At 50.6% G+C, this 11,516-nt stretch overlaps 2 protein-coding genes across 3 annotated transcripts in view; one reads left to right on the plus strand and one right to left on the minus strand.

The window, feature by feature from the left end:
- Positions 1–10,199, plus strand: part of PPP2R5D (protein phosphatase 2 regulatory subunit B'delta) — a 27,290-nt gene extending 17,091 nt beyond the window's left edge. For both annotated transcript variants that reach the window (XM_066546149.1, XM_066546150.1), the window contains exons 12-16: positions 577–704; positions 3,712–3,813; positions 6,336–6,408; positions 6,847–6,963; positions 7,310–10,199. In XM_066546149.1, the coding sequence (XP_066402246.1) occupies positions 577–704; positions 3,712–3,813; positions 6,336–6,408; positions 6,847–6,963; positions 7,310–7,447 (558 nt within the window). In that variant the 3' untranslated portion in view covers positions 7,448–10,199. The remainder of the gene's footprint in view (positions 1–576; positions 705–3,711; positions 3,814–6,335; positions 6,409–6,846; positions 6,964–7,309) is intronic.
- MEA1 (male-enhanced antigen 1) lies at positions 10,078–11,286 on the minus strand. Its single transcript, XM_066546151.1, has 3 exons — positions 11,031–11,286; positions 10,837–10,951; positions 10,078–10,770 (listed from the first exon to the last, which is right to left on the minus strand). Exons 1-3 carry the CDS (start codon positions 11,241–11,243, stop codon positions 10,607–10,609), a joined length of 492 nt encoding a protein of 163 aa, XP_066402248.1. The 5' UTR covers positions 11,244–11,286; the 3' UTR covers positions 10,078–10,606.
- Between the last annotated feature and the right edge of the window lie 230 nt (positions 11,287–11,516).

An 11,516-nucleotide genomic window follows, 5' to 3' on the forward strand; every position in this document is an offset into this window, starting at 1 on the left:
AGATTTTTAAGTCATTCTTAAGCTAGCACTAAATGCAGAAATTAGCCTGCATAGTCTGTCACTGTGTGGAAACTTGCTTGACTTGTTTGTCTTGTTAGAGCATGATGGCGGCCCCAAGATTTTCCATATTTTTACCTTTACTAAATCAGGGGGTTGAATTGTGGGACTGGTGACTGAAGCATGCTTCAAAGCCCTGAGAGACTCTGTTGTGGGAAAGCCAGGGAGGAGTGGAACTTTACAGAGGACAGTCTGAGGAAATGAAGAAGGCTTGGAGCTAATGTGAATTGGGACCTGTAGTAGATGACATTACTGTCCTTAAGTGTTGTGTAAAGGGTGTTGGAATCATGGATATATTGACTTGTCTATCCAAGAACGTGAGGTTTGTCCCAGAAAAGTGAGAAGTGTCTGGCAGAGACTAAGGCAAAGGAAGGATGAATGGCCTCAGAGAAGTTCCTGAAGGTCAGCCCTGTGCTGTGGGGAAGCATGTGGGCTCCTTGGCTGGGTGGTGGCTTCCCTGTGCACCACAGGAGTTCCTGGAAGGAGCCTCTTCAAGGATGCCTTTGTCTCCTGCTGCAGGTGGCAGAGCGAGCGCTGTACTACTGGAACAATGAATACATCATGAGCCTGATCAGCGATAATGCAGCCAAAATCCTCCCAATCATGTTTCCAGCACTCTACAAGAACTCCAAGAGTCACTGGAACAAGTAGGTCTTTCCCCCATGCTCTGACACTTGCTGGATTGTTTGACCCACTGGCAGTCTTGGGGCATGCTGCTGCAGTGCAACAATGCAGCAATGCATGGGGTTGGTGGTGGTATCTGCATCTATCATGGAAAAAGATTTCCTGAACCCTCTGAGTTTTCTGTCAGCACCCCAGGAAAAGCAAAACCCAACCAGTCTGCCAGTGTCCTATTAGGGGGACCCTTCATTGAACAGTCCTGCTGGGTCAGTTCAACTTATCCAGGGAAGTATGCCAGCAGCATAGGAGAAACCACTCAGCAGGTCTTCCATTTTATTTGATTATGTTCCCTGTTGCTGGTGACTGCCAGTGCCTGGGAAGGACTTACACTGACAGTTCATGGAGTAACATTCCTTATAAACATAAAATTGTGGCAGGTTAAGATTCAGGGACTGCCAGTGAAAGTATCTGACTGCAAAAACATATTCAAAGCAATTCAGAGAAGCTCTAATTCCCAGTAAAAGTATCCAGTGTGTAGAACTAACTGGGCAGCTGTCCATGTCAAATATTGTCCCATGTCTGATTCCTAGATGCCATTTCTTACCCACAGGGGAAGAAGATGGGTTCAGCCTGTTGACTGATCCCAGTAGTTACAAGGGAGTCTTCCCTAACTCACTCCTATTCTCAGCTTACTTTTGTGCTATTTCTTTATGTTTAGGTGGAGCTTGAGTGACTCTTAGTCATACATGACTTTGTTACTGATTGGTGTAAAATTCTCTCACTTTGCTCAGAGGTGTAGTCAGTAAAGCACAGAGCAGGTGCCCTGTGAGGGGTAGTCACACTCTGGGGTGGGGGATTTTGGGAAAGGGGATGTGCGTTAATACAATTGTGTTGTAGTTAAAAAAGCTTGTCCAAGGAGGGTGATTTTGGGAAGGGGGTGTGTGTTAATACAATTGTGTTGTGTGTTAATGCAATTGTGTTGTAATGAACTGAGCTCATCCAAAGAGGGTGATTTTGGGAAGGGAATGTGTGTTAGTACAGTTGTATTATGGTGAACTGAGCTCATCCAAGGAGGTGATTTTGGGAAGGGAATGTGTGTTAGTACAATTGTATTATGGTGAACTGAGCTCATCGAAGGAGGTGATTTTGGGAAGGGGATGTGTGTCCATACAATTGTGTTATGGTGAACTGAGCTCATCCAAGGAGGGTGATTTCACCCCTGTTCTGGCTCAGCCACAAGGCACCTCCTATCTCCCGTGGCTGGCAGGCCCTGTGCAGTTTATCAGCTGCAAAGCACCATGGAGATCCCCTCCCTGCCAGGACTCCAAGGGAACTTGGCCGTGGTGTTTCCACTCTGCTCCACCCTCTGTTCCATCCCTTCAGCAGGGGCTGTGGCTGCAGGTTGTGTCTGTGGAGAACCATCCTGGAGCAGGCTTGGAGCACACCAGCAGCATTCCATCCAGGGAGCAGCAGCTGCATTTTACCCTGTAAAGCCTCTACTGTTACAGCTTCTGTTAGGATGTGAATATAACTTCTCAGTGTCCTCTAATTTTGCCCCCAGCCATCTCTGCACAGCATGGAAAAGGGCCACAGCAGACCAGAGTGGCTTGCTTCTGCAAGGGTTGAGGCACCTGCTTTTGCCAGCCTTGGGGCCATTGAGTCTGCATGGAGTTTGATACCTGCCTATCACTAATGCTGCCAGTCTTTCAGAAGTGTGCAGTAGGTTTTCCATCTGACTTCTGGCTGCTTGTTAACTAATGTCCCACCCTTATGTTCTCTGTGACCAGAGAACTTGGCTAATACAGTGCCTGACTCCTTGAGTACAGGAAAAACAGAGAAAGCAGAACTAACTGGGCAGCTGTCCATGTCAAATATTGTCCCCTGTGTCTGATTCCTAGATGCTACTGTTTTATGGTTCTCTTATCAACTTCCTTTCTTCTGACTTCTTCATTTAATTCCTTACCTAGTTAATTCAAGTTTAATTAATTTGATTTAACACACTTCCTTTAGTGAATTAGCTAAAAATTGATTCTAGGGAGGCTGGACAAGTCCAGAGCTCAGAAATAGACTTTATGTTCTTGTCTGAAACCCTTCAGCAGTTCCATGTCCCTGCAGCAGCCAAGATTCATGATTCTGCTGTTCCTGTCTTTTCTGGTCTGCTTCCCAGTGGTGTTACAGAAGAAGTTCTGCAAATGAAAGTCTTTTTCTCTTATTTCTCCTTGTCTTTGAGCAACATCCCCATCTTCTCAGGGCAGGTTGAGTACCTCAGAGTCTCCTCTTCCTTCACATAGTTCATCTGGTTGCTCAGACAGCCTTAAGTCCAGCAGGATTGCATCTCTCTTCAATATTCCATTTGCAGAGCTGGTAGAGACACAGAGCTTAGTCTGCTGAATCTCATCTTTTGCCTCTGGGTCAGGTCTTTCAGAGACAGCTTCAACACTTGTTTTCATTCCCTAGGAGAGTCTTTGTCCCATAGGGAGTTCACACACAGTGCAGGCTATCCATAAATCACTGGCACAGAGCTGACTTTCCTTCTGTGATATTCTGTGTGCTGGTTCCCATCTCTTCAGGGCTGCTGCCTGGCTATGTTTTGGGCAGCTCAGCAGAAAAGCTTATGACCAAATACTGGCAGCCCAGAACAGTCATTGTGTATGTGTGGTGTGAACAGTGGGAGGCACTAAAGTTCCCTTGAAAAGAGCCTTGAACAGGCCCCTAGCATCCTTCATTTCCCACTCATAACTGCAAGAAATGAACACATGAATGTGTATTTTTGCACTCATTAATCTGACCACAGCAGGCCTGTCCCAGGATCTTCTCTTTCTTCTCCATCTCTTTCCCCCTGTTGTACAGTTCCTGCTGTGTTTATGGAAGGGATTTTGCCTTGGTAAGAGGTGGGATTGTGTGAGAATCTTTTGTCACATCACTGTAGAATGAGTTGCTGCTGCTGTTACCTCCTGTCTGTGCTGCTGGTGCCAGCTCAGGTGAAAGAACCTGCCCACCATGACTTGTTCTCCTTTCCTTCTTCCTTTGCAGGACAATTCATGGGCTGATCTACAATGCACTGAAGCTCTTCATGGAGATGAACCAAAAGCTTTTTGATGACTGCACACAGCAATACAAGGCAGAGAAGCAGAAGTGAGTAAGAGTTTTTTGCCAAGTAACTTGAGCTCATCCTAAAGTCTCCTTGGGGTACAGTAAGACATGGTAGATGGCAGTATGCAGAGGGGAAATGGAAAGGTGGTAAGTAATTCTGTCAAAAAGTAGGATTCCTTAGCCATAACTATGAGTAGGGATGAGGTGTGCCCTGATAAAAACCCTTTCAGTCCTGCTGAAGCAGGTAGCCTAGAAAAGGTTGACAAAGTTTGCTGAGTCATGAGCAAATAGAATGCCACATAAAGAATACTCAGCTTTGTTCTGCCTTGGAAATACTTACCAGTTCATAAATGTTGTAGTGATGTCAGGAGAATCTATTGCTTTAGAAAGGCTTTTCTGAAGAGTTTTGCTGCAGTGGGCATAATACATCTCTCATGCCACAGGATGCTTTCAATTTTCCAGTGATAAAGATGGAATAATTCCTGCAGTTTCAAAGAGTGAATGGTGGGGATAAAATCTGTGCTCAGCAAGTACCTGTGCCATGATGCTGTAAAGAGGAAAGAACTCCACTTTTTCTGCTGCCTTGTGCTGATATTGGTGCTTCTATGGCTTGCCTTGGTGAGCTGAGTCAGTCCAGTAAGCAAGAAGGAAACTTTTTTTTTTTTTTTTTTGGATCTATTTTCTGCTGACTTAGTGAAATAAAATAGTAAAACAATGCTCCTCATTCCTGGATGAGCCAGGGCTGCTGGTGGGGAGAGCAGAGCTAATCCTTGCTGGGAGTCTGGAACTCTGGGGTACATTCTGTTGTTTTGTGAAATAGGAGTAAGTAACTCAATAATAAGTAATAAGTTGTTTTATGAATCAGACCTTCAGATGAGTAACCTGCTTGTGGAGAAATTAAGGTTTTTTAGTGTCTAAAATGGGAGCAAGCAAGTTTTCTTTTTTTCCCATTCTAGGGCGTTTATGAAGCCCACCAATATTTTCACATACATTTTAAGTCACAGTGACAGTACATTTCCTACAAGATCTACCTAGTGTTTCCATCAGGAGTTTTCTCTCCCTGTTTAGCTGCTGGCCTGCTGAAGGTGACTGTTCCCAGCACTGGTGTGTGACTGATGGAGAATTGTTCTGAAAAAGCTTAACAAAACAGCTCAGTGCTGTCCAATAAAAGGATGGGTAGTGCTGCAGTTTTCTGCTCATGTTAGGATGATTTTTTTTTTTTTTGTCTAGTGCCTCTGTGCTTAATTAGGCTTCAGAAAACCTTGTACTGTGAACTAGAAAACAGCATGTGTGGGAAGGATTGCATGTGCAAACAAACTGAGTAAATAGGAAATGAGGAAAGAGAGAGAGAGTTGTATGTTCACTGTTAGGCTGCAAGCAGATGTTGAGAGGTCTGATTTTGGCTTAGCCTCATTTTTAATTAGGTAACAGGCCTACAAGTGACATGCCAGCTCAGGCCTGTCACTGCTGCACCCCCAGCTCTGCAGCCACAGCCAGGGTGGTCGTGAGGGACAGACTCTGCAGGAACATGTGGAGAGGCTGTCTCTCTGCTGTTCAGTGCAAATGGGCTGACTGCACCTTTCTAGTCTCCCCAGACACCTTTCAACTGTTTGGATTATCAGAATCCTGTGGAAAATCAGTGAGGAAGTTGGGGCAGGTGGTGTCCTGTCCTGAATGGGTTATTCATTTGGTGTATTTTGGGGTTGGTTTGTTGGAGGTGTTTTTGTGACCCTGTGTTTTCTGGTGGAGCAATCTGCTGCTTGGCAGCTTCATTCTCATTCTGAGCCTACATGAACTCTAAAGAGTGTGATGTCATTACAGAGTATAAGAACTTCCTTAACATGGATACATAGGGCACTAGAGAGACTAGTAGCTGGGATGAAAGTCATGTAGTTAATAGAAATAAAGCTGAGATTTTAGTGCAGCTGTTTAAAATGTAGAACAGAATAGCAAGGGGTGGTGGATGCTCATCTCTGTTTGCAGAGAACATTCACTGTCCTGTGATTTATCAGTGACCCTGCTGAATTATCACTTCGCATGTGTGCCAAAATCTGTGCCAAGTTCAAGAGCTGTGCCTGGGCTCTTCAGGCAGCTCTCTGGTGTGTTATGGCTAGAGAGAGATGGAACAGTGGGGCAATGGAACCCCAGTTCTGTTGGAAAATATAGTTTGTCCCTCTGCATCTGGGGAGCACCAGGAAAGTGTGTGTTTGAAATCCAGACTGGTGTCATGGCATTACCCCAGACACTCTGGCATTAAACCAGACACTCTGCTCTACTCCTGGCAGCACAAAGCCAGGCTAAAATACCTGTGCAGCCCAGTGTTGCCACCCTGTGCTCTGAGGTGAGCGAGGAGCATGCCTGCCTACCCTCTGCTAGCCATAGTGTATCCCCTCTTCTTGCCTCATCTCACCTGTAGATTTAGAATTAGGTAGAATTAGGGGTTTCTGAATGACAGAGCTGCACTTCCCCTTGGCTGCACTTTTCTGCTATCTCTTGCTTTTATCATGCTGTGAATGAAAGCTGGGCTTTCCCCAGGAGTTCACACTTACTCTCTCTCTGTGCAGGGGAAGGTTCAGGATGAAGGAACGAGAAGAAATGTGGCAGAAGATAGAGGAGTTGGCTCGACTGAACCCCCAGGTGAGTGACAACAGGACCTAGGATGAATGGGGCAAGAATGTGCTGGGGGTCATGACCTGCTTCCTCAGCCCACGAGAGCAGGTTTATCATCTGATCTCAGTCCTGTGGACACTGCTGCAGCAGTGGTGTGTCTCTCCCAAAAACCAGCGTCCTGGGAATGTTGGCAGTGTTTTATCAGGCTGTCCCTCTGTAGCACTGACCTCTAAGTACTGCCCTGTAGAGAGCATGTATCTGTTTATGGGCCACACTGTGAACTGCAGCTGCACATGCAGCATGCTGGGAGTCAGAGGGCACAGGGGAGGGGAGGATACCCTTCCCTGCCTGTGTCCCTACTGCTGCCTTCCCAGAGAAGGCAGCTGGAAGAACTGTGCCATGCTGGGGGAGAAGGTGTGCTGTTGGATGGAGTGCTGACTCTCCAGCTCTCTGTGTTGCCTGCAGTACCCCATGTATTATGCACCTCTACCCTTGCCTTCTGTGTGCTGTATGGAGACGGAGACCCCGACTGCAGAGGACATACAGCTCCTGAAGAAAACGGTGGAGACGGAGGCTGTGCAGGTGCGTAGGGGACTCGAGTCCTTTCACACTTGCTCCCAGTCCAGCCAGGAACTCAGCATAGCCAGAACTGGCTCTTTCCAAATGTTCTGAGGGTAAATGCCACTGCTCTCACTCCTCATCATTAAGAGATCAACGTGTAGTCTGAAGAGTGGGGTTTTTCTAACCTTCTCACTCTGGAAAAAGTGCCAGTGGGACTAGCTTGTGTCCTTTTGGTCTGTGTTTGGCTCTCAGCCTGTTCTGAAGCATGCTGCAGTGCCACCCAGCATAACCTAGAGCAGTTGGAGTCAGAGGCTGAAGGCATGAAGGGGTTTGCTACTGATTCCTGACTCCTTTGATTTGTTTGTAGATGCTGAAAGACATTAAGAAGGACAAAGTTTTGCTGCGCCGGAAGTCTGAGCTTCCACAGGACGTCTACACTATAAAAGCCTTGGAGGCCCACAAGAGAGCAGAAGAGTTTCTCACCTCAAGCCAGGAGGCTCTCTGACAGGCTCAGGAGCTGGCCCAGGAAGCTCTGCCCCATCCCTTTCCTCCAGGGGTCATGGAAATGCACTCGGTTCTCATGTATAAGTAAGGAATGAACATGGTGAGCTGTGCCTGTCCTCCACTCCATCTGCATACCTCCAGGGTAGATCTGGTTTTATGTTAGAACTTGTATCTCACCACTGTCCTGTCCTCCTGCTTTTTCTCCGTCCTCCTGCTTTCCCACCTTGGCTCTGCAGGCATTAGGGGAGCCTGCCTGACCTCTGCTTTTATCAGTCCAGGCAGGACTCACTTCACTGTGAGCTGCCACCTGATTTTACTCTGCCAGGCAGCCAGAGCCTTGCTCAAGGCTCTGTGTTGGGCAGAGCCTGCCGTGTGTGGCTCAGTGTGCTGCTCCAAACTCCAAGTGCCCATCTCCTCCACACCTGCCCCTGTGCTGCCTGTGCAGCTGAGCCCTGCCACGGTCAGAGGCCAGGCTAAGCTTGGGGCAGAAGCAGAGTTTTTGAAGGCTCTGCTGCCTCTCCAACCTGCCTTGGGGTGCAGCTCCACAGCTGAAGGGTCTTAATGTACAGCAGAGGAAATGTTTACTTCCACCTTTCTTTTGCTACAAGCCCCTTGTTTTGTTCCCCTGTCAGTGGAGTGGGGGTTCAGTGCTTTGCCACCCCCAGTTAAGCTGGGTGCAAGCACTACATACTATTGCAGTCCTCCCTTTAGAGCATCCTTAGAAGCTCTCTTGTGAGAAAGTGAATTCCTTCTGCTGTTTGTGTTGGTCCGTGCTGACTCATTTCCTTCCCGATGTCTCGGGTTAATTGTGGGCCCAGAATTAACTTCCCGCTTTGTAGCAGGTGTCAGCCACTGACTTCTACTTTCTTCCTCTACCTGCTCAATTAAAATACTCCTGCAGCTCTCCCTTTGTCTCTGTATCCCATCCTTAGCTCTTCAGGGCCAGGGTTTCTAGGAAGCTTGTGCTGCTAGTCATTTCTGCAAGCTAGTGGAAGCAATGGCTACGCCTCCTGGGGTGTGGCTGAGTTTGAGTGTTCACTTGTCTCCTCATTATTATCAATGGCTAAGCACTAGTGCTGAATCGCTTCCGTGGGTGCTCTGAGCAAAGTTCACCTGTCCTGTTACGTGTGCACCTGCTGTGGCCCGAGGCCCTTGTTAGTTATCACCTGGTGCATCAGGGGCCGTGCTAACTTAGCATTTAGAAACACTTGCTGATAGCCCAGGGGCTTGCGCAGCACTTGGGTGCTCCTGTGATCCAGCTTTCACCCGTGTTGTTTGTGGTGCAGATTTAGTGCCAGGCCGAGGTGCCACCTGGTTTGTCATAGAGAGGGAGTCCTTGCTTCTTACCTGCTGTGCCTGCTTTCTTGACACATAAGCTTAAAAGTGGGTTTGCAGTAGTGCAGGGAGCCTGCGGGGTTGGTGCTAGCCTGACACTGCTTTGCAGCAGCACGGGATATTGTAGAAGGTTCTGGTGTATCTGCTTGTCCTCACCAGTAAAACCATTTCCAGGTCAGAGCATCACCCCCTCTAATCTTTCTGCTGGTGTGCAGCACATCTTTCCTCCAACCCCAGCGAGGCTGTTTTGACCTGTGTATCCTGCATCCCTGCCCCGTGTAGCTCTCTCCCGGCTCAGCCCTTATCAGGAATGCCGCCATCTCTTGGGAGGAGCTGGCGGGTGCATGTGTGAGATCCCCCAGTCACGCAGGGCCCCACCTCCCCTCCGCCTCACGCAACGGGCCAGTTCTAAAGTCAGGAGACTTCAGAAACACCTCAGGGAGGTTATTGCTTATTTTGAACATTAGTCTGAGCTCATGATCAGCTGCCAATCGATTACCTCACGCCTGGCACAGCATGTGGACATGCACCGGGTGGTGCCAGAGCAGCACAGCGGAAATGAGGGCTGCCAGGCTCGGGCTGGGCAGGAGGCTCCTTCCTGTCTCAGCACAGGCTCTCCAACTGGCTGCTTAGCTTTGTGCTGTAAGCCAAGACCTCATTTTTAGATTGCTACAGCATGGTATGCCCTCACTTGAGCCTGCTTGCTGCTGGGCAGTGGCTGCCTTTCCCCGCTGTGGGCTGCTCTGCCTGCAGAGGGAGCAGAACCTTGTGGTGTGCAGGGGCTGGCACTGTTCTGCAGATGATCTGTCTCTGCTGGCAGCCCCTGACCCTGGCCAGAGGAATGCTGCTGGGGTTGTGCCATGTGCAGGGGCAGGATTGTAACACATCATGATTATGTGCTGTACAGCTTTGATGTTCCCATAGCTTTTTGTGTCTTGTTTTGGGTCAGGGAACTTAGGCTTAGTACCTTCACATCATCCTTTGTTTGCTGCCTATTCATTCCAGTGTCCTGGACACCTCAGAAGGGGACCATGTGAGACAGGGGGGAGTGTGCTCACCCTCTCACCACATGTACTGCTCATAGGCAGACCTGCATCTGCCACGCTACAGCTGCCCCTTGCTCAATACTTGGTTTCTAGCATTAGTGCTGCTCATTTCTGCCTATGCCTTTCCCCACATCAGCCAAATGGACAGAACTGGAGCTGCCTCTTCCACTCCACCTGGCTTGCTCCTCCCAAGGGAAAAAGCAAAACTACTGCATTCACACCCTGGACACAAGTATTAAGCTGCTTACAGTTCATATGTACATATGGTGTACTTTATTTTCAGTAGAGCATTACATAGTATGAAAGTGTTGGATTTTGTACAGATGTCCCTGTATGTACAGAACTAAATAAAACCAATCTCTTGGAATGACACATCGTGCTCCACCTGTGATATTCCAACACACAGACCCTATCCTGAGAGGAGGGGCCCTAGCCTGGAGAGTGACTTCTCTGGTACTGTCAGCATGGGGCCAAGTCCAGTGTTTGTCCTGAGGGAATCTGGGCAAAGCCAGCCAAGTCCCATCATCCCATATGCATCCAGGCATGGAAACCAATCTGCTTCCTCAGAGGGAGAGGAAGCCAACACAAGGCCATCACACTGACTTATGCACCAGCCAGAACCCAGAAAAAGGAGTGGGAAGGAAAACCAGACAATGTCAGTGGGACAAACTGGGAGGTTGATACTGGCAAGTCCTGTCAGCACCTGGCTCGGAGGCAGTGGGTGCTTCCAGGGTAGAGGGAGGGCTGGGGTTTGCAGCCCCTGTGCCGCAGCTCAGCCCTCAATTCCACTGCGGCCGGGGGCCGCCGAGGCTCTGCCGGGCCTGCAGCGTGCGCTGCACCACGTCCTTCCACTGCTCCTCCGAGATCTGGTTGGCCCAGGCGGGGATGCCCAGGGTGGGCAGCTTCACGCTGGCCATCGTTCTCTTCACCAGCTCCACATGCTCTGGGAACAGAGAGGCCGTGAGACCGCGGCGGAGCCCCGGGCGGGTCCCGCCGGAGACGCGGTTACCTGCATCCATGGGGATGGAGCTGTGGCTGCTCTGAGCCGCGGCGCCTTCCGCTGCCTCCTCCTCATTCTCCTCCTCGCTGTCCACCGGCGGGTCGGGCAGGTGCAGCCTCAGCATCTGCGGAGAAAGGCGGGCAGCGGGGGTCGGGACCGCGGGTGCCGCCACCCCCGGCCCGGCGAGAGGCGCTGGGCGGTACCTGCAGCCGCTCCTGCAGGCCGGGGCCCGCGTCGCCAAGGCCCTGCTCCGGTTCCTGGCTCAGCGGCTGATACAAGTACCCGCCGCCCTCCTCCTCTTCCTCCTCCTCCTCCTCCTCATCGCCGCTCCACCCGGCCGCGCCGTCAGGGCCCTCGGGCGGCCCGGGCTCCCGGGGACAGACGCGCTCGGGGCCCATGCTCCGCACCACCGCCATACACCGGGCGCGGCGCCGAGGAGGTGCCGCCGCCGCCGCCCGGAACCGCCGCGGCCGCCGCGGGGCACTCTGGGTGTTGTAGTCTCGGAGCGGGCCCCGGGCGCGGTGGGCGGTGCCGCCGGCACGCGCCGCCGGTGCCGTCGAGCGTCGCCATCGAGTGTCGCCATCTCGGTCTGGGCCGGGGCCGGAGGAGCGCGCCGGGGCCGGGCCCGGGCGGGGCGGGGAACCCAGGGAGCCGCCCCTGAAGGGGGCCGGGGCCCGGTGCCGCGAAAA

The sequence above is a fragment of the Molothrus aeneus genome, chromosome 3 (assembly GCF_037042795.1).
Source record: "Molothrus aeneus isolate 106 chromosome 3, BPBGC_Maene_1.0, whole genome shotgun sequence".
Classification (NCBI taxonomy): domain Eukaryota; kingdom Metazoa; phylum Chordata; class Aves; order Passeriformes; family Icteridae; genus Molothrus; species Molothrus aeneus.

Coding starts and splice junctions, on each gene's coding strand:
- MEA1 (XM_066546151.1), bottom strand. CDS start 11,243: ATGGCGGTGGTGCGGAGCATGGGCCCCGAGCGCGTCTGTCCCCGGGAG. Junction 10,952..11,030: donor GCCTGCAGGAGCGGCTGCAG/GTACCGCCCAGC, acceptor CTTTCTCCGCAG/ATGCTGAGGCTGCACCTGCC. Junction 10,771..10,836: donor CTCCATCCCCATGGATGCAG/GTAACCGCGTCT, acceptor CTCTGTTCCCAG/AGCATGTGGAGCTGGTGAAG.